The sequence below is a fragment of the Mustela lutreola genome, chromosome 6, assembly GCF_030435805.1.
Source record: "Mustela lutreola isolate mMusLut2 chromosome 6, mMusLut2.pri, whole genome shotgun sequence".
Lineage (NCBI taxonomy): Eukaryota > Metazoa > Chordata > Mammalia > Carnivora > Mustelidae > Mustela > Mustela lutreola.
Window position 1 is genome coordinate 2,624,979 of NC_081295.1, and position 17,466 is coordinate 2,642,444.

At 46.8% G+C, this 17,466-nt stretch overlaps 1 protein-coding gene across 2 annotated transcripts; it reads left to right on the top strand.

Moving 5' to 3' along the window:
* The first annotated feature begins 22 nt into the window (after positions 1 to 22).
* Positions 23 to 17,220, top strand: MPC1 (mitochondrial pyruvate carrier 1). 2 transcript variants are annotated; one of them, XM_059176563.1, is made up of 5 exons: positions 123 to 193; positions 6,554 to 6,557; positions 15,556 to 15,652; positions 16,303 to 16,435; positions 16,778 to 17,220. In XM_059176563.1, exons 1-5 carry the CDS (start codon positions 123 to 125, stop codon positions 16,794 to 16,796), a joined length of 324 nt encoding a protein of 107 aa, XP_059032546.1. In that variant the 3' UTR covers positions 16,797 to 17,220. The 2 variants fall into 2 exon arrangements, with proteins under 2 accessions (XP_059032545.1, XP_059032546.1); XM_059176562.1 differs by lacking the exon at positions 6,554 to 6,557 and having other exon boundaries at positions 23 to 193.
* Positions 17,221 to 17,466: the final 246 nt, after the last annotated feature.

A 17,466-nucleotide genomic window follows, 5' to 3' on the forward strand; every position in this document is an offset into this window, starting at 1 on the left:
GGCTGTCGTGAGGCGGGCCCGCGAGCGGGTGCGGCGTCCGCGCTGTCCGCTGGGCCGGGTGTCACTGGGCTCCGAGGAGCGCGGGCGCGGGCGGCGCGGGCGGCCTGGAGTCGGGCGCGGCCATGGCGGGCGCGCTGGTGCGGAAGGCGGCGGACTATGTCCGGAGCAAGGATTTCCGGGACTACCTCATGAGGTGACGAGCCGCCCGGGCCGGAGCCCGGCACCAGCGAGGGCTCCCGGAGGTCGGGTCCGCGCCGCCCGGGACGCGGAGTCACAAGGGCGCGGCGGGCGGGCGGCGGGGCGGGGGTCGGCCGTGGCCGGGCGGGGGCGGGGGGCCGCCGGGCTGTGGCAGGACCCTCGCCCCCGGCGCGGCTTCCTGGCGGGAAGGCGCCAAGTCCCCGGCGGCGGGCCGGGCTCGGGGCACCGGTCCCGCGGCTGCGCGCCGAGGTGTGCGGTGGCGGTGCGGGGACGCGGGGCTGGCGGGCGCCGGTGGGGGGCGCTGCGGAGCGCGGGGCTGCGGGGGAGCGGGGGGGCTGCGGGGCTGCGGGGGAGCGCGGGGCTGCGGGGCTGCTGCGGAGCGCGGGGGCTGCGGGGGAGCGCGGGGCTGCGGGGCTGCGTCCCGGCCGCCCTCCGGTTTTCGGGGTTCCGGGACCCGTGTGAGCCGAGGGGCGTCAGGCGGCGCCGCTGTGCATCGGCTGTTCTGCCGACCGAGCCGGAGTGTCCCCGAGGCCGCGCCCGCTCTCGCTGGACTTCTGTCCGGTCGGAGTGTCAGGCTCCGGCGGGTGGGAGGCCCGAGGACACTTGGTTGGCTTCCACCCGCCCCTTGGGGCGCCGGCGGTTACTGCCGAACGCTCGCTGTGACCTTGCAGCGGTTCTGAGTAGCTTCTCTTAGGGGCATGGTTTCTGGTTTTCCTGGGTCGTGGTTTAAAACCTGGTGAGGGGTGGGGCCCTGTTTCGTCCGTCTGTCCGTCTGTCCGTGTTTTCAGTAGCCAATGGTGTGTCGGGAGGCGAGTCCTGCCGCCCGGGGAGACCGACGTCCGGGAAGCGTGCAGAGCCGCGGTGTGAGGGCAGCCGGATTTTTGCCCGTGTAGAAAGGACTGATTGAAAGGCCTGGGCTTTGGGCAGATGCTGTTTACGCCGACCTCACGGCGCGGCTGAGACAGGTGATGCCGGCTCACGTGGTGGGTGCAGTGCGTTTGGAAACAAGCTTCACTCCTGACTCTCCAGCCGGGGAGCTTTTGTACTTGAAAGGCACTGTGGTTAGTGAACCCGTGTTTAGTGCTGTGCAGCGGGGCTGTTTGTCAGACAACTGATGAATGAGTTCCCTGTCGGTGTTGGGGAAATCTGAGCGCGCAGTAGTGCGGGGATCTGTGCTTCGTCCCTGCGGCGAGCCTCCCCTGCCTTGTGGACACTGCCTCTGCTTCGCACGCTTTCTGCTTCGGAGTCTTCCTAGTCTTTAGGTTCAGCTAAGGACAAAATTGTATAGAATAATTAAGAGTCAACCAGTTACTCTTACTCATATTTAAAAAAAATACCGATGGTTACCTAACATTTGTAGCAGTGTTATGTAAAGTAATAATAGGAATTACGTAATAATAGGAATAGTTTAAGTGTATTTTCCAGGAAGAGAGTTTGGTTTCCTATTTTTTATTTCTATTACTATTTTTACGATTATTTTCTATTTCTTTTTCTTTTTTCCTCTAGTGGATTTGTTTCTGAGAGGCAGGCTTTTCCGTGAAATACTTTGACTTAGACATACAGCCTAACCTCTTTTCCTAAGACGAACATGTGGCTTAGTATGTACATACTTTTTCCGGTGTTACTTTGAGTTAGGCTCTGAGTAATGAGGAAAAGCAGAGAATTGCAGTGTCCAGGAAGAGAGCTGCCTGCTAGGGCCCCAGACAGAAGAACTGCTCCTAACCAGTGGATCACAAGCAAGTCCAATCCCAGTGGACCTGTTACTATGACATGGGTTTAATGATGATGCCTTATCTGGTTGGGTTCTTAAGAACATTAAACGGCATGAGGGATGTGAAGATATTCGGAAACTCCAAATCACTGTTCAGTTTACACTCTGCTATTTTCTGTGTGAGAGCAGAAACATTGTATACTTTTAATGGATAAAGTTAAAAATCTTAAGTGTGAGGCCTAAAACTTGGTGATTTTTTACCTGGAATCACTTTTGTGAACTGGGTATGTGGGGTGAGATCCAGGCTTGAGTTCGATACCATTCTTGGAACAGTGGGATTTCCTGCCAGCACTGCCAGTGTTGGAGGGTGGTTTGAGGCTCGTATCCAGACCTCCCCCCAGCATCTTTCTTTATTTAAGCTTTTTCTCCTGGAAAGAGAAACTCTTTCTCCTAGAGCTTACCAGAGGAAAGTTTTCCCTCTGTGTTCTTCCAAGCTTCTGGCTCACAGCCCTGCTGTGCTTTTGTGAAGCAGAATGAAGCATAAAGAAGAAAACTTACTTGTGTCCCTCTTCCGGATCAGACATGATTCTTCTCACCTCAGTAACTTGTTCTGTCGACTTTGCACTCCCTGCCAGCTGAAGATCTGGATTTATTTACAGCCTACTGAAGGGATCTAGAGCTATTTCTAAATTAAAGCTGTTCTAGAATTTTGTTTTTTATTTCATTTTTTTAAAGATTTTATTTATTTAACAGAGAGGGCGGAAGAGGGAGAGAGAGAGAGAGAGCGCAAGCGCACAAGAGAGGGAACACAAGCAGGGGTAATGGGAGAAAGAGAAGCAGGCTTCCTGCTGAGCAGAGAGCCTGATGTGGGGCTCGATCCCAGGGCTGTGGGATAATGACCTGGGCCAAAGGCAGATGCATAATGACTGAGTCACCCAGGCACCCTGTTCTAGAATTTTAAAAACTATTTTAATAACATAGTTGAATGTTTTAGCAAAAATTTAAAGTCATTTTATAGAGATATTTTAAACTTGAATCAGTCACATTTTATGAGTAAGGTTGAAATATCTTTCTTACTAAAGTGGATTTTCGAGTGTATTTTTTTCTTTTTAAGAATTTATTTTTAAGTGGGGCACCTGGGTGGCTCAGTGGGTTAAGCGTCGGCCTTCGGCTCAGTTCATGATCTCAGGGTCCTGGGATCGAGCCCCGCATCGGGCTCTCTGCTAAGTGGGGAACCTGCTTCCCTCTCTCTCTCTGCCTACTTGTGATCTCTCTCTCTGTCAAATAAATAAACAAAATCTTAAAAAAAAATTATTTTTAAGAGTGTTCTACACCCGACATGAGGCTTTAGCTCATAACCCTGAGAAGCAGAGCTTGTGCTCTACCTGCTCAAATGCCAGGCATCCCTCAGGGTGTATTTTGAGATGTTGATTTTCTCCACAGAGAAACAGCAGGTAAGGACAGAAACAGGCTCTGACTGTACGTGGTGTGGACTTTGATTGGAGCCACACTTCCACACATGGAAGAAAACAGTTGTAAAAGGCATTACCAGGATAACCGGGCACAACTAAATAGGTGTTTTTTTTTTTTCTTTTAAAGATTTTTAATTTTATGACCGTGAGAGAGACAGCGAGAGAGGGAACACAAGCCTGGGAGAGGGAGAAGCAGACTTCTGCCGAGCAGGGAGCCCGATGCAGGGCTCGATCCCAGGACCCTGGGGCCATGACCTGAGCTGAAGGCAGACACTTAACAACTGAGCCAGCCAGGGATCCCTTCAATAGGGTTTTAATATTAAATAATACCAAGTAATTTCTGACAATTTTTACTAGAAGTGGTTTACGGTAGTGTTATTAAACCCGAATGATGAGTTAGAACACTAGCCCTGGTGATCTTTCACGGTGTCCTGGGCAGTTACTCACCTCTTGTGCTTTGGTAGCTGTTTGCCAACATGGCATAGTGCTTGACAGAAGTAATGATCCGTGCTTCGTTTCCTGGTTCTGGTGCTCTTCCCGGTGCCTTCCATCTCCCTCTCACGGTTTTGTTTTTTTTTTTTTAAGATTTTTATTTATTTATTTGACAGAGACAGACACAGAGAGGAGAGAACACAAGCAGGGGGAGTGGGAGAGGGAGAGAAGCAGGATCCCCACCAAGCAGGGGGCCTGATGCGGGGATTGATCCCTGGACCCTGGGATCGTGACTCAAGCCGAAGGCAGACGCTTAACACCTAAGCCACCCAGGGCGCCCTTCCTCTCACGATTTCTACCTTAGTGAGGATCTTGAATCAAGAACTTCCTGGATCTCTACTATTTTTTTTTTTTTTAAGTAATCTCCACACCCAATGTGGGACTCGAACTCATGACCCTGAGATCAAGAGTCGTGCGCTCGACTGACTGAGTCACAGGCACCCCCTATGTTTTGTGTGTGTGTGTGTGTGTGTGATTATTTCTCCATATGCCTTCTTAATGGAGTAAAAGAAGATAGCTCTTTCTGCTTTTGCTGCTCCTGTCATTCCTCGCTGTCCTGAGTTTGGGTCGGGAAGGACCAGTGAGATCGAAGGGTGCGTGTTGAGGCGGGACGAGTGCTCCCGTGGCAGGGCCTGCAGTGGTCTGCAGGCTCACTCTGCGGACGGAGCCTCCCTGCGAGCGGGCGGATGCGTGCACGTATGTGTTCGGATGTGCACGTGTGGAGGGTGGTTTCTTAAGCAGAACCTAGATCATGGAGGATTTTACGTTCATCAGTCTGTCAGCACACTTAGAAATCCGAAATTAATGGGGTGTTTGCCAGGGATAGTCTTTAGTTAATAAGGAATGCTGTTCTAATTTTAACTCCTTGTTTTCAGGAAAGCTTTAAGGATCTCTCTTTACTACCCAGGTGAAAAGTGGCCGTAGGACGACAGGGACCCCTTCCCGAGCGATAGAAGAGCGCCCCTGGGACAGACCTTAGGCGTCTGATAGGCCAGCCCTCGCTCGCCACGCGAGGAAGTGATATCTAGTCCGAACTTGAGGCCTCTGGACACCAAGTTCACGGAGCCACAGCGGGGAAGTCGGGTTAGGGTTCAGAGGAGAATAGCAGTGCACAAGAGTGGTTTCAAAAAGAAGTAAGGTCGGGGCGCTCGGGTGGGCTCAGTCAGTGAAGCATCCGACTGTTGACTTCAGCTCAGGTCCTGATCTCAGGGTCCTGAGACTGAGCCCTTTGTCGGGCTCTGTGCTCAACGCACAGTCCACTTGCCCCTCTCCCTCTGCTCCTGACCCCAACTCGTTGTCTCTCTTTCTCTCTCTCTCTCTCATTTAAATAAATAAATAAATAACATCTTTTAAAAAAGAAGTAAGGTGAAAGGTGCTTTGTGCCTCTTCTCTCTGCCCCTCTGCCCCCGGTGCCCTGCTGCTGGCTTCCCTTCCCTGCCGTGTGACTGACCTTTAGACATTTCATGCAGCAGATGGAGTTGAAGCAGAACTGGCCATACGAGAGCCCTGTTGCCCGCACCGTCCAGTTCCCAGAGGTCGTTTTCGTCGTCCAGTTAGTAGACTGCGAGCCTGTCACTTGGATTCCCTTCGTACTATCTAAGCAAATGACCAGGGACAGGGACTAACGGTGCTTTCAGAGAAACCGAACAGTTACTGTCCGTAATTCTAGGAAAATGAGAAGCTCAGATTCGCAGTGTTCAGGAGATATTATGAAAATAAAAATGAGCTTAGAAGAAGTCTCGAACCCAACAGCCACTTCCAAATTAATGAGAAAAACAAGGAAAAGTTTTGGGAGTTTGGTTTTGTTTGGAACCACACAGTGGCTGTCCATCACCTCCACCATCATCCTCTGCCAGGACGGTTCAGTTTCCTCCTGGGAGTTAAGGGTGTAACTGAACACGAGAAGAAAGACCCTTATACTTTTTTTTTGTTTGTTTTAACCTTCATGTAAATAAAGGCAGCATACCAAATAGAAAATCAGGGGTATTTTTTTTTTTTTTTTAAGATTGATTGATGTGAGAGCACGCGTGCACACCGGTGCGGGGCCCGGGGGTGGGGGAGGAGGGACAGGGTCTCAGGCGGACTCTGCGCTGAGCAGGGAGCCCATCTCGAGGCTTCTCAGAACCCCGAGATGATGACCTGAGCCGAAATCAAGAGTGGGACATTCAACCGATGGAGCCACCCAGGGGCCCCAAAACCAGGGATATTTCTTTATTACAGTTTTACATAACTCTCCCGAAACTGAAGTTTGTGTGTTGCTTAAAAATTTATCGTTCCTTGGAACAGATACTCATACCCCTTTTCACTCGCGTGGCTCTGATAAAATGCAAAAATACGGATTTGCGATTTTCTGAGTTAGTAGTTGGTTCATGGTTTGGACAAGTGACATGGAATTAAGGAATGTTGAGTTGTGGAGTTTTGTACCTGCCAGTATTTAGAGTGACCCTATCCTGAGTGTTTTACAGTCATTAAATCATGTTTTAAATCATCAACATTACATTCTTTTTGAATTTTTCTTCAACTTATTTAAATTCTAACAAAACAGCTCACCCGTTTCCTGCCCAGTCTCTGCCTCTGGTAACACCCGTCCGTTCTCAGTACCCACTGAGTGTGTGTTTCTGAAGATTCCACATACAAGAGAGATACGCAGTATTTGTCTTTTCCGACTGACTTCACGTAGCACAGTGCTCTTGTTGTCCTTCCACATTGTTGCAAATGGTCCGATTCATTCTTCACGGCTCAGTAATACCCTTGTATACACGCACTACGGCTTCTTTATCCATCCATCGGGGCCAGTGAGATGGTTTTCCTATCTTGGCTGTTGTAAATAATGCCTCAGTGAACATGGGGTGTATATATCTTTTCAAATTAGTGTCTTAGCTTTCTTCAAATACCCAGAAGGGGAATTTGGGGTCATACTGACTTAAGGGTTAGGTTTTTGAGGGACTTCCGTACTGTGTCCCACAGTGGCCACACCAGTGACATTCCCACCAATAGTGCACAACCAGTTGACATGCCCGTCTTTGCCAACACTTGTCGGGGGCAGCTACGTACATAATACGCAACATGGTGCCTGCGGCCAGGCAGGTCACCTGCACACCACCTGAACGATGATCGGCTGTGCCCAGAACAGGAAGCCCGAGGACACTGTGTGCCTTTTATCATGCTAAGTGTTGATCAGCTCCCTTTCCCGGGTACAGCCTGCTGATGGGAGGAGAGGGGGTATAAAGAGGGTCAACATCCGGGTGAGGGACGATAAAGATTCGCAGGCTTGTCACTCCCTGGCTCCGGGTCATTCTTGCTGGCGAGAGCGACAAACACTTAACTTTTAATTTTTTAAAAAAATTTATTTATTTGACAGCAAGAGATCACAAGTAGGCAGAGGGGCAGGTGGCGGCAGGACGGCTGGGGGGAGGAAGCAGGCTCCCCTCTGAGCAGAAAGCCTGGCACTGGGGCTCGATCCCAGGACCCTGAGAGCATGACCTGAGCTGAAGGCAGAGGCTTAACCCACTGAGCCACCCAGGCGCCCCGAGCTATGTCCATTTTTATGCCAGTACTACAGTTTTAATTCTACATCTTTGTTATATAGATTGAAATCAGGAAGCCTGATGCCTCCAGCTTTGTTCTTTTTCAAAATTGCTTTGCCTGTTCAAGGTCTTTTATGATTCCATGCAAATTTTAGGATTGTTCTATTTCTGTGAAAAATGCCATTGGGATTTTGATAGGGCTTTCATTGGCTCTGTTGCTGGGTAGTATGAATATTTTAACAATATTAGTTCTTCCATCCCTGAGCATGGAATGGCTTTGTGTTTCCTTGTGTCATCTTTAGTTTTTTTTTTTTTTTTTGGTTACTATCTTATAGTTTTCAACATACAGGTCTTTCACTTCCTTGATTAAATTTATTTCTAGGTATTTTATTTTTTTGATGCAATTATAAATGGGATTATTTTCTCAATTTCTTTCTGATAGTTTATTATTGTAAAGAAACAACAGATTTCTGTATACTGATTTATAATCTGTAATTTTACTAAATTTGTGTAGCATTTTTTGGTGGAGTCTCCCGGGCTCTACTTTATAACACATTAACCATAAATAGTAACAGTTTCCCCCCCAAGATCTTTTTTTTTTTTTTAAGATTTATTTACCCGAGAAGGAGCACAGGAGCAGGGTGAGGGGCAGAGGGAAGGGGAGGAGAACTTAAGCAGAGTCCCTGCTGAGTGTGGACCCCTTCTCCAGGTTCAGTTTCACGACCCTGAGATCATGACCTGAGGCAAAATCAAGAGGCACTTAAACAACTGAGGACCTAGTGCTCCTTAAAGATTTTATTTTTAAATAATCTCCTACAGCCAACATGGGGCTGGAACTCACAAGGTCAAGATCAAAAGTCATGTGCTCTACCAACTGAGCCAACCAGGGGCCCCACAAATGGTAACGGTTTTAGTTTCTTTCTAATTTCAGTGTCCTTTCTTTTTCTTCCCTAATTGCTCTGGCTGGGACATCCAGTATATGTGGAATAAGTGGTGAGAGTAGACATCCTTGTTTCCAGCCTTAGAGGAATAGCTTTCAGCTTTTCACCGTTGAGTGTGGCGTGAGCTGTGTGCTTGTTTTATGTGTCTTTATTATGTCCAGTTGCTGTTTTGTCAGTGCAGTCTTTCTTTCTCCTTTATTGAGAGTTAGTATCATAAATGGGTATTCAGTTTTGTCAATTTTTCTTCCTTCGTTGTTGGTATATGCTTCTTGCCATCTCATCTGTTGAGATGCTCATATTTTTTGTGGCCTTCACTTTGTTGATGTGGTGTAGTGTGGAATATAGCACACTGATGCGTGGATGCCAAACCATCCTAGACGCCCGGGGATAAATCTCACTGATCAGAGTGGATGCTCCTTCTAACGGGCGTCTAGTTTGTTGAGTTGGTTTGCTCGTATTTGAGGATTTTTGCATCTGTGTCCATCAGGGATATTGGCTTGTAATTTCCCTTTCTGTACGGCACCCTTGTTTCTCTTTGGTATCAGGGCGGTGCTGGCCTTGGAAAATGGTTTTCTAAGAGTTCTCCCCTCTTCTAGCTTCTGGAAGTGTTTGAAAGGGATTGGTATTGATTCTTCTTTGAATATTTGGTAGAGTTCACTCGGGAAGCTCTGTGGTCCTGACTTCTGTTTGTGGGGAGGTTTTTGATCACTGATTTCAGCCCCTTCACTAGTAATCTGTTCAGATTTTCTGTTTTATCATGATTCAGTCTTGGTAGGTTCTGTGTTTCTAGGAATTCATCCATTTCTTCTGGGTTGTCTAGTTTGTTGGTGTACAATTACTCATAGTAGTCTCTTACAGTCCTTTGTATTGCCGTGATATCACTTCTAGTATTTCTTTCATTTTGGTTTTATTGGAGTTCCCTCTTTTTTTCTTGGTGTGTCTGGCTCTTTTTTGGTTCCAATTTCATTTATTTCTGCTCTAATCTTTGTTATTTTCTTCAAAATAACCCCAGTAACTTGGGGCTTCTTTTGTTCTTTTTATAGTTCCTCGAAGTATGTTAGGTTGTTTGAGACTTTTCTTGTTTCTTGAAGTAGGCTTTTACTGCTTTTAGCTTCTTTTGTAGAACTGCTTTTGCTGCAGCCCTTAAATTTTGGTATGATAAATTTCCATCTTCGATTGTCTCAAGACATTTTTTATTTCTTCTTTGACCTATCAGTTACTCAGTAGCATGTTTAATCTCCATATATTTATGAGTTTTCTAGCTTTCTTCATGTAATTAATTTCTAGTTTCATATCATGATGGTTGGAAAAGATGCTGGGTTTCAATCTTAGATTTATTAAGACCTGTTTTGTGACCTAATATATGATCTGTCTTGGAAAATGTTCATGTGCACTTAAGAAGAATATATATTTTGTTGCTTTTGGATGAAGTGTTCTTTATATGTATCTGTTACCTTCAGGTGGTCTAACTTGTCAGTGAAGGCCAATGTTCTGATCAATTTTATCTGGATTTTTAAAAAATATTTTATTAATTTATTTGACTGAGGGAGAGAGATCACAAGTAGGCAGAGAGGCAGGCAGAGAACGAGGGGGAAGCAGGCTCCCTGCTGAGCAGAGAGCCTGATGCAGGGCTCGATCCCAGAACCCTGAGATCATGACCTGAGCTGAAGGCTTAACCCGCTGAGTCACCCAGGTGCCCCTATCTGGATGATTTATCCATTGATATAAGCAAGGTATTTAAGTCCTCTGCTATTATTAAGTTGGTGGCTGTGTCACCCTTTAGGCATGTGCGCATTAGCTTTACATATTTATATATTTAGATGCTCCTGTGTCCCAACTATTATGTCCCCTTGTTGGATTAACCCCTTTACCATTATGTAACACTCTTATTACAGTCTTTGTTTTAAAGTCTATTTTTTCTGATATCAGTATAGATAACTCCATTCTTTTGGTTTCCATTTGTGTGGAAACTTTTTCTATCCTTTCATTTTAGTGTGTGTGTTCTTACATCAAAAGCATATTGTAGATAGCATATAGATGAATCTTTTTTTTTTTTTTAACTGATTCAGCTATTCTTTTGATTGAAGAATTTGGTCTGTTTACATTTAAAGGAATCGTTGTTGGTATATGCTTCTTGCCATTTTGCTTATTTTCTGGATATTTTGTAGTTCTCTGCTACGCTGTTCTCTCACTGTCTTCCTTTGCTGTTTTAATTCCCTTTCTTTATTTTTTTGTCATTTACTCCAGGTTTTTGCTCTGTGGTTACCATGAGGCTTATATATAACAACCTGTATCTGTAAAAGTCAGTTTTCAGTTGATAACAACTGTAAGTTTGATCTCATTCTAAAGCTCAGCACCCCTCCCCCTTAATTTATATTTTTGATATATTTTATGTCTTTTTATCTTGTTCCTTAACTAATTACTGTAATCATTGTTATTTTTGCTACTTTTGTCTTTTAACCTTCATACTAGCTTTATAAGTAGTTATTTGACTTACCTTTACTATATATTTATTTTTCCAGTGAGATTTATTCTTTTGTGTATGTTCTTATTACCAAATAACATGTTACTTATAAGGCTAATTTAATGGTAATGAACTTCTTTAGCTCTTGCTTGTCTGGAAAATTCTCTTGCCTTCTATTCTGAATGATAACTTAGCTGGGTAGGATATTCTTGGTTGGAAGATAAGCTTTTTTTGTGTAAGCATTTTCATGCTGTAAAATAGGGTAGCATTTGAATTGCTGTACAGTTCACAGAGTCCTGAATTGAAAACCGAATTATCTCCAAGTGGACATTTTAGATTTTTAAAACTACATCTTTTAAAGTATTTTCATGGCAGAAATGTGCCACTGGTAATTTATAGCTAATTAAATCTGGTTCTTTGTTCAGATCTTGAACAAAGATGCTTTAAGAATAGTGAAACTAGGAAAGAAAAAAAAAATCTTTAGTCAAGGAATGGGCAGAAGACATGAACAGACATTTGTCCAAAGAGGACATACAAATGGCCAACAGACACATGAAAAAATGCTCAACATCAGTCGGCATCAAGGAAATACAGATCAAAACCATGGTGAGATAACCACCTCACGCCATTCAAATGACTAAAATTAACAAGTTGTTTCCTGACTTGGTGATGTTGGTGAGGATGCAGAGAAAGGGGAACCCTCCTGCACTGTTGGTGGGAATGCAAGCTGGTGCAGCCACTCTGGAGAATAGTATGGAGGTTCCTCAAAAAGTTAAAAACAGCTGCCCAATGACCCAATGCAAGCTGGTGCAGCCACTCTGGAGAATAGTATGGAGGTTCCTCAAAAAGTTAAAAACAGAGCTACTCAGTGACCCAGTAATTGCACTACTGGGTATTTATCCAAAGGATACAAACATAGTGATCTGAAGGGACACCTGCACCCCAATGTTTATAGCAGTGATATCCACAGGAGCCCAGATGATGTCCATCGATAGATGAATAGATAAAGAAGATGAATGGTGCTGTGTATATATACACAGTGGAATATTACTTAGCTATCAAGAAGAATGAAATCTCATCTTTTGCGACGACATGGATGGAACTAGAGTGTATTATGCTAAGCGAAATATAAGCCAGTCAGAGAAAGCAAAGACTATGATTTCACTCCTGTGGACTTTAAGAAACAAAACATGAACATAGAAGAAGGGAAGGAAAAATAATAAAAGATGAAAATAGAGAAGGAGACAAACCATAAGAGACTCTTTATTATAGGGAACCAACTGAGGGTTACCACAGGGGAAGGGTTTGGGGGATGAGGTAACTGGGTGACGGGCATGAAGGAGGTTAAGTGATGTGATGAGCACAGGGTGCTTCATGCAACTGATAAATCACTAAATTTTACCTTTGAAACTGACAACAGCAAAGAGTAGTGACCCTGCTGGTGAGTGTGGTCCACAGTCTACTAGATTACGCTGTGGGATCCTGTAGGGCAATCCCCAACTTCTGCCGCAAAGCACCCTGCTCGGTTTGGACTTCGTATGAGATAGTCTTGGTAACATGATCTCTTACCACAGTTGAAAAATAATCTGTTCTAAAAATTCACTTAACCTCGAAAGGCTCTTTCTAGGCTTCTTATATTTCGTAATAGAAACTATTTGAAGAATATTACTATATTAGCATTGTCAGTGGATATTTTCATGCTGGCAGTTAGAACCTTCTTGGTCTCTAAGTCAAAATGGTGAGAAAAGAGCCATTGGATGTGTGTTTATAAAAGATTTTATCATTTTATTTCATTAACTCAGTACCTAAACTTTTTTAAGATTTTGTACAAAATCAGTTTATTTGGAAAAAACAATTAAGCTATATCCTGCAAAAAGAATTGCCATTTCAGAAATAGAAGTAATTCATCATAAAATTTTTGATGCATTTTTGAATGGTACCAAGTTTAACATTCAGAAGAACACAATGTCGTAAGTTTTTACTATTCTTTCATTCATTCAACAAAGACTTGCTGAATGCTTATAAAATGCCAGGCACTGTTTGAGGTTCCAGAGTCTTAGAAGTGAACAAAATGTAAAATTATATACCTGTTTTTAGGGGTTCTCGTTCTGTTGATAACCTGTTAGCCAAAATGGTGAAGGCTCCACGTTCCTCGAGTTCTGCAGCTCTGTGCTCTCGCTAGCTGGTCATTTCCAGAGGAGCGCCCCGCCAGCCTGCGCCGAGCGTAGCCGCCGTGAGCCGCAGAGGGCAGCAGAGCACCAGCCTGTGGCCAGGCCGAATGACACGTGCCGCAGATGTCAGGACACCAGACCTCAGACACCTAGTACAAAGACAGAATGTGAAATGCCACATTGCTAAGCTTTAGTTGAGCACCAGTTCAAATTAAATTATTTTTGACAGGTTAGAATAAACTAACACAATTCTGTAGTTTCTTTTTACTTTTAATGTGGCTTCTAGAAATTGTGAAATGACATATGTGGCTCGTGGTAGTGACTTGCATTATATTTCCATGGGACAGCTTCCCTCTCAGGCTTACGCTTGTCTGGGTAAAGGAGAGGTTTCGTTTTGCTGGGTCAGAGCTGTTGTTAGGAATGTGTGCGGCTCAGCTGGTCGTTTGGCTGCTGAAACTTGAACACACGTGTGAGGTTGAAGTAGCCTGATAGAGCCGTGATCTTCCAAAACATCTAATCTTTTCTTTTTTCCCCCCACATCTCTCCCGTCTGAACCTTGGGGACGCCTCACAAAATAGCACGGTAAGAGAACTGCTCTACTTTATTTTAGGCTCTTGCAGACTTTGTGCGCTGCCAGACTTACGGACAGCAGGCCTGGCTTCCTTTGCTTGCGCTAGTGGACGCAGCCGCCGTGGCCGGGGGCTCTCCCAGGGGCCCTTTGCGGGCTCTCGTCCACTCTGGGCGCTCACTCCTGGCAGGACCAGTGCACCGGCTGCTGAGCTGGACCAAACCCATGTTTCCGAACAGGGACGTGCGAACTCAAGCTTGCAGTCGATAGAAAGGATGAATTCTTCATGTTCTACAGTCGCCTCTTTCCGTACACTGTTGTTTGAGATCATTTTTACCTTTTGTGAACTTTTTAAGAAACCCGCTTCAGGTGTGTCTCAGTGTTTATCATCACAAGTGTGTGTATCTCCCCTAACTTGCTGAGCTCTGTTCACACGTCACAGGCCTCAAACTAGAACCTAGAATACCACCATGTGAACCAAGCCCCCCAGGGCTACTTGAGGTGCCAGATCCTGCCATGGTCCTGCTCCTTGGCCCCAGCTGTGGACAGAGACGCCTTTGTGCCTGGTCATGGAGAAACTCTCCAGGCTCTGTTCCAGCGCCAGCTCTGTGCGCGAGAAGGTAGATGTTGGGACCAACGCACAGAGCAGAGCTGTGGGATGCACCCTCCCACTCCAGACCTCTCCAGAGCTCTCCAGAGCTCTGGTGGGGGGTGGGGAGCAGCCACTCCGTGTCCAGGTGTAAGAAATTACAGTTCCAGCACATGAGTCTCCCTCAGATAATGTCCGGAGACAAGAGGACTGATTAGCACCCCCCCCAACCCGCCCCCAGCCCCAGAACCTTCGAGATTCCTCACACCAGCTGTGTCTGATGCACGAGGTCATACCTTGTGTGCGGGCCTGGGAGCTCTGGCGCTTTGGACCTCCTTGCGGCCTGGGCCTCCTGCTTCCAGTGCAGCGCATTAAGTGAGCACGACAGAATATTCTCCTGTTAGGCCAGACGTAGTTGTCGCTTTTCTTGCATTTCCCTTGTTTCCTACTTCTACATGAAATTTCGGATACTCCTGACTCCTGGCCGGTGCTGGTCAAAGTTAGAAAAGCACTCAGCAGTCTGAATTTGCCTGAAATGCCCTGACGGCGGGAGTGGGCCGCTGATGAGTGGCCTGATCACTAAAGGGGGTGAGCCAACAAGGGGTGGTTTCTTTCATGCATTCAAGTATTGAAGATCGTACATTAATGAAAGCCTTTTTCGTTTAATGGGAAAAGCCACTGAACTCGGTTCACCTTCAGAACGTAAATCGATTGGCTGTCGCTGCCGTTGACAGCGTGATACTGACTTACATGGCCTTAGAGTGACATCGCTTTGCTGTCCTGGGACAGCTGCCATCACAGTGTGAAAATCCACTGAGACTTCTCTAAACATAGGTTGTTGCTGTGACTCTGAAAGTACCTTCCAGTCTTAATTTCTTAGTATCCCTGGGGTTCCGAGCTCTCTGATCTAACTATGTAGCTCGTAGAGGCTGGGAAGCCACTTCTCCCCTTCACAGATGCTTTCTTCAGAAATGATCTCCAATCTAGGATCGGCGTCAGGACAGATTTTGACAAATATCTTAATGAAAATTTGAAAAAGAGGTTTTTTGAGATTTAAACATAATATTACCGAGAATAGTTGTAAGGAGATTTAAGTGGTGGCCAGCGGGAACTGGGTAAGAAGTTAATCTGATGTAAAGTTCTCTGAGTGGGACTGAGATTACCTCGAGGTAATCTGGAAGCTGGCGGGGGCCTTGGTGATCAGCCAGCTCCTTTCTGACGCGGGGCTCACCCTGGAAGAGCCGCCGAGTCCGGGCAAACCCTTGCACAGTCCGTGCCCGGACGTTCGCCGGCCGGCCGTTGACCAGTACACCTGCACGTGAAGGTCAGGTTCCCGCACAGCGTCGCTCCTGGTGTTCGGGAAGGAGCCCGCCCCTCCTCTTCCCGCCCCCTTACCCGTCTCCTTCTCCTCTCATTTTGTAGCATTTCTGGGGCCCTGTCGCCAACTGGGGTCTTCCCATTGCTGCCATCAATGACATGAAAAAGTCTCCAGAGATTATCAGTGGGCGGATGACGTTTGGTAAGGACACAGATTTGAATAACGGGGAGGACTTGACCGCGTGGAATTACAGGGTCACAGGCTCCTGGGTGTGCTCTTCAGCTGTAGCTGCGGTGCCGCGGCCACTCTCGGAAAGTAACGCACAGGCACGGTGGCCTGCACGGTGCTGCTTGCTCCGGGGAGGGAGAAACAGGGCTGTTCGGAAATACGCACCCAGGACGTGTCAAGGTCCTGTGTGCCTTCCAGATCTAGTCCACGCAGCTGCAGAATGTGTCCTCTTGAACTTTACTTGGAAGAAGTGCCCTTAAGTTTATTTGAAATCCTGATATTTGACCTTAAAAATCTTGTTGTGGGGATTAAGCAGCAGTTGTTTCAGACGGTGGGTTGGGAACAGCTCTGGGGGAGCAGAAAAAGCAGCTAGAGCCCACAGCCGCTGTAGCTAACAAACGCGTGCCTGTAGTGTTTGCTAACGGAAAACCCCGACGGCAGAGGGATTCACAGGGCGCGCTCCCCAGTCGCGGGGGCGTGTAAGCAACAACGTGTGTTGTCTGTGGAAGGTTGTAGCAAAGAGATTCGCTTTCTGGTGAAGGCGACTGGGCCGCCGATCTGTGATCACAGCAGCTCGGAGTCTGCTGGACTGTGAGTCACGCCTGGCTTTGCTGTCCCGGCAGCCCTCTGTTGCTACTCGCTGACCTTCATGAGATTCGCCTACAAGGTGCAGCCTCGAAACTGGCTCCTGTTCGCCTGCCACGCCACCAACGAGGTAGCGCAGCTCGTTCAGGGAGCACGCCTCATCAAGCACGAGTAAGCAGCTCCCGGCACCGTCACACGGTTTGGGCAGTTGGGGAGAATGAAACTTAAATCTCGAGCCGGCGGTGAGCAGCGTGTGCAGAGATGATGTTAGCCGTGGGGGAACCGGATTCTGAGTAAAAATGTGCCGTTGGAAAGGGGAAAAAATGCGCTGCCGAATTTAAAACTGATTGGTCAGTGAGTGCAGCTCAGATTAACCGGACATGGAACGTTACTGTTCTTATAAACCGAGAAGCTGGAGTAAATGCGAAGGTGTCTTCCCGATGCCACCCAGGGTCTTGGAGCCGGGCAGTGACATTTGTTTCTCATTGGATCTTTCTTTGTGTTTATTTCCAGGATGAGTAAAAAGGCATAAGCCTACCAGCGGGAGAGGAGAAGCCAGGGGTGTGGAGGGACAGCCTTGCCGGTGCCGCTGAGTCACGGATTCCATCCTCAGAATAGTCTTGCTGAGGAAATAAGCTGAATGCTATTTTTACTAACCAATTTTTCTAGAAATAGCTGAGAGTCCCTAAAACAACTCTCTGCTGCCTTACACACCCTGAATATCCTTCTCTTCATGAAGAGTCCATGTGATGGTTTTATCTGCAGTAATGCATATATTACTTGGTAGAATTTACTTAATGAGTAACTGAAGAGAGGAAATTGGGATTTTTAGACACCGACGGCTGGCCACGGGCCCTGTCCCTGCTAGTGGTCGAGAGCGTGTCTCTGCTTCCATGCGGCATGCCTCCACAAGTGCTGGAACTTAATGGCAATAAATGATTTAAATACTCATCAAACGAGTATGACTCTGTGTCTTGGTGTGTTGAGAAACTGCGAAACTGTAATGTCCCTGCGAAGACCGTTGTGGATGAGAGCCTGGAGCTCCTGGGAAGGTGTCCCCATGGCTGGAGGGCCAGCCTCTAGGACACGCCGCCCATCACCCTCGGGGCAAACCCAATACTGCGTCCCCCAGTGCGGCCCCCCACGCCTGCCCGAGCAGCTGGCGCGGGAACTGAGCCGCAGCCCGGCGCCGGCCGTCCAGG

What these genes read in the sequence shown, in the direction of transcription:
- MPC1 (XM_059176563.1), top strand. Translation starts at nt 123, where the DNA reads ATGGCGGGCGCGCTGGTGCGGAAGGCGGCGGACTATGTCCGGAGCAAG. An exon ending in CAGTGGGCGGATGACGTTTG is followed by an intron (nt 15,653 to 16,302) that starts GTAAGGACACAG and finishes CTGTCCCGGCAG; the next exon opens with CCCTCTGTTGCTACTCGCTG.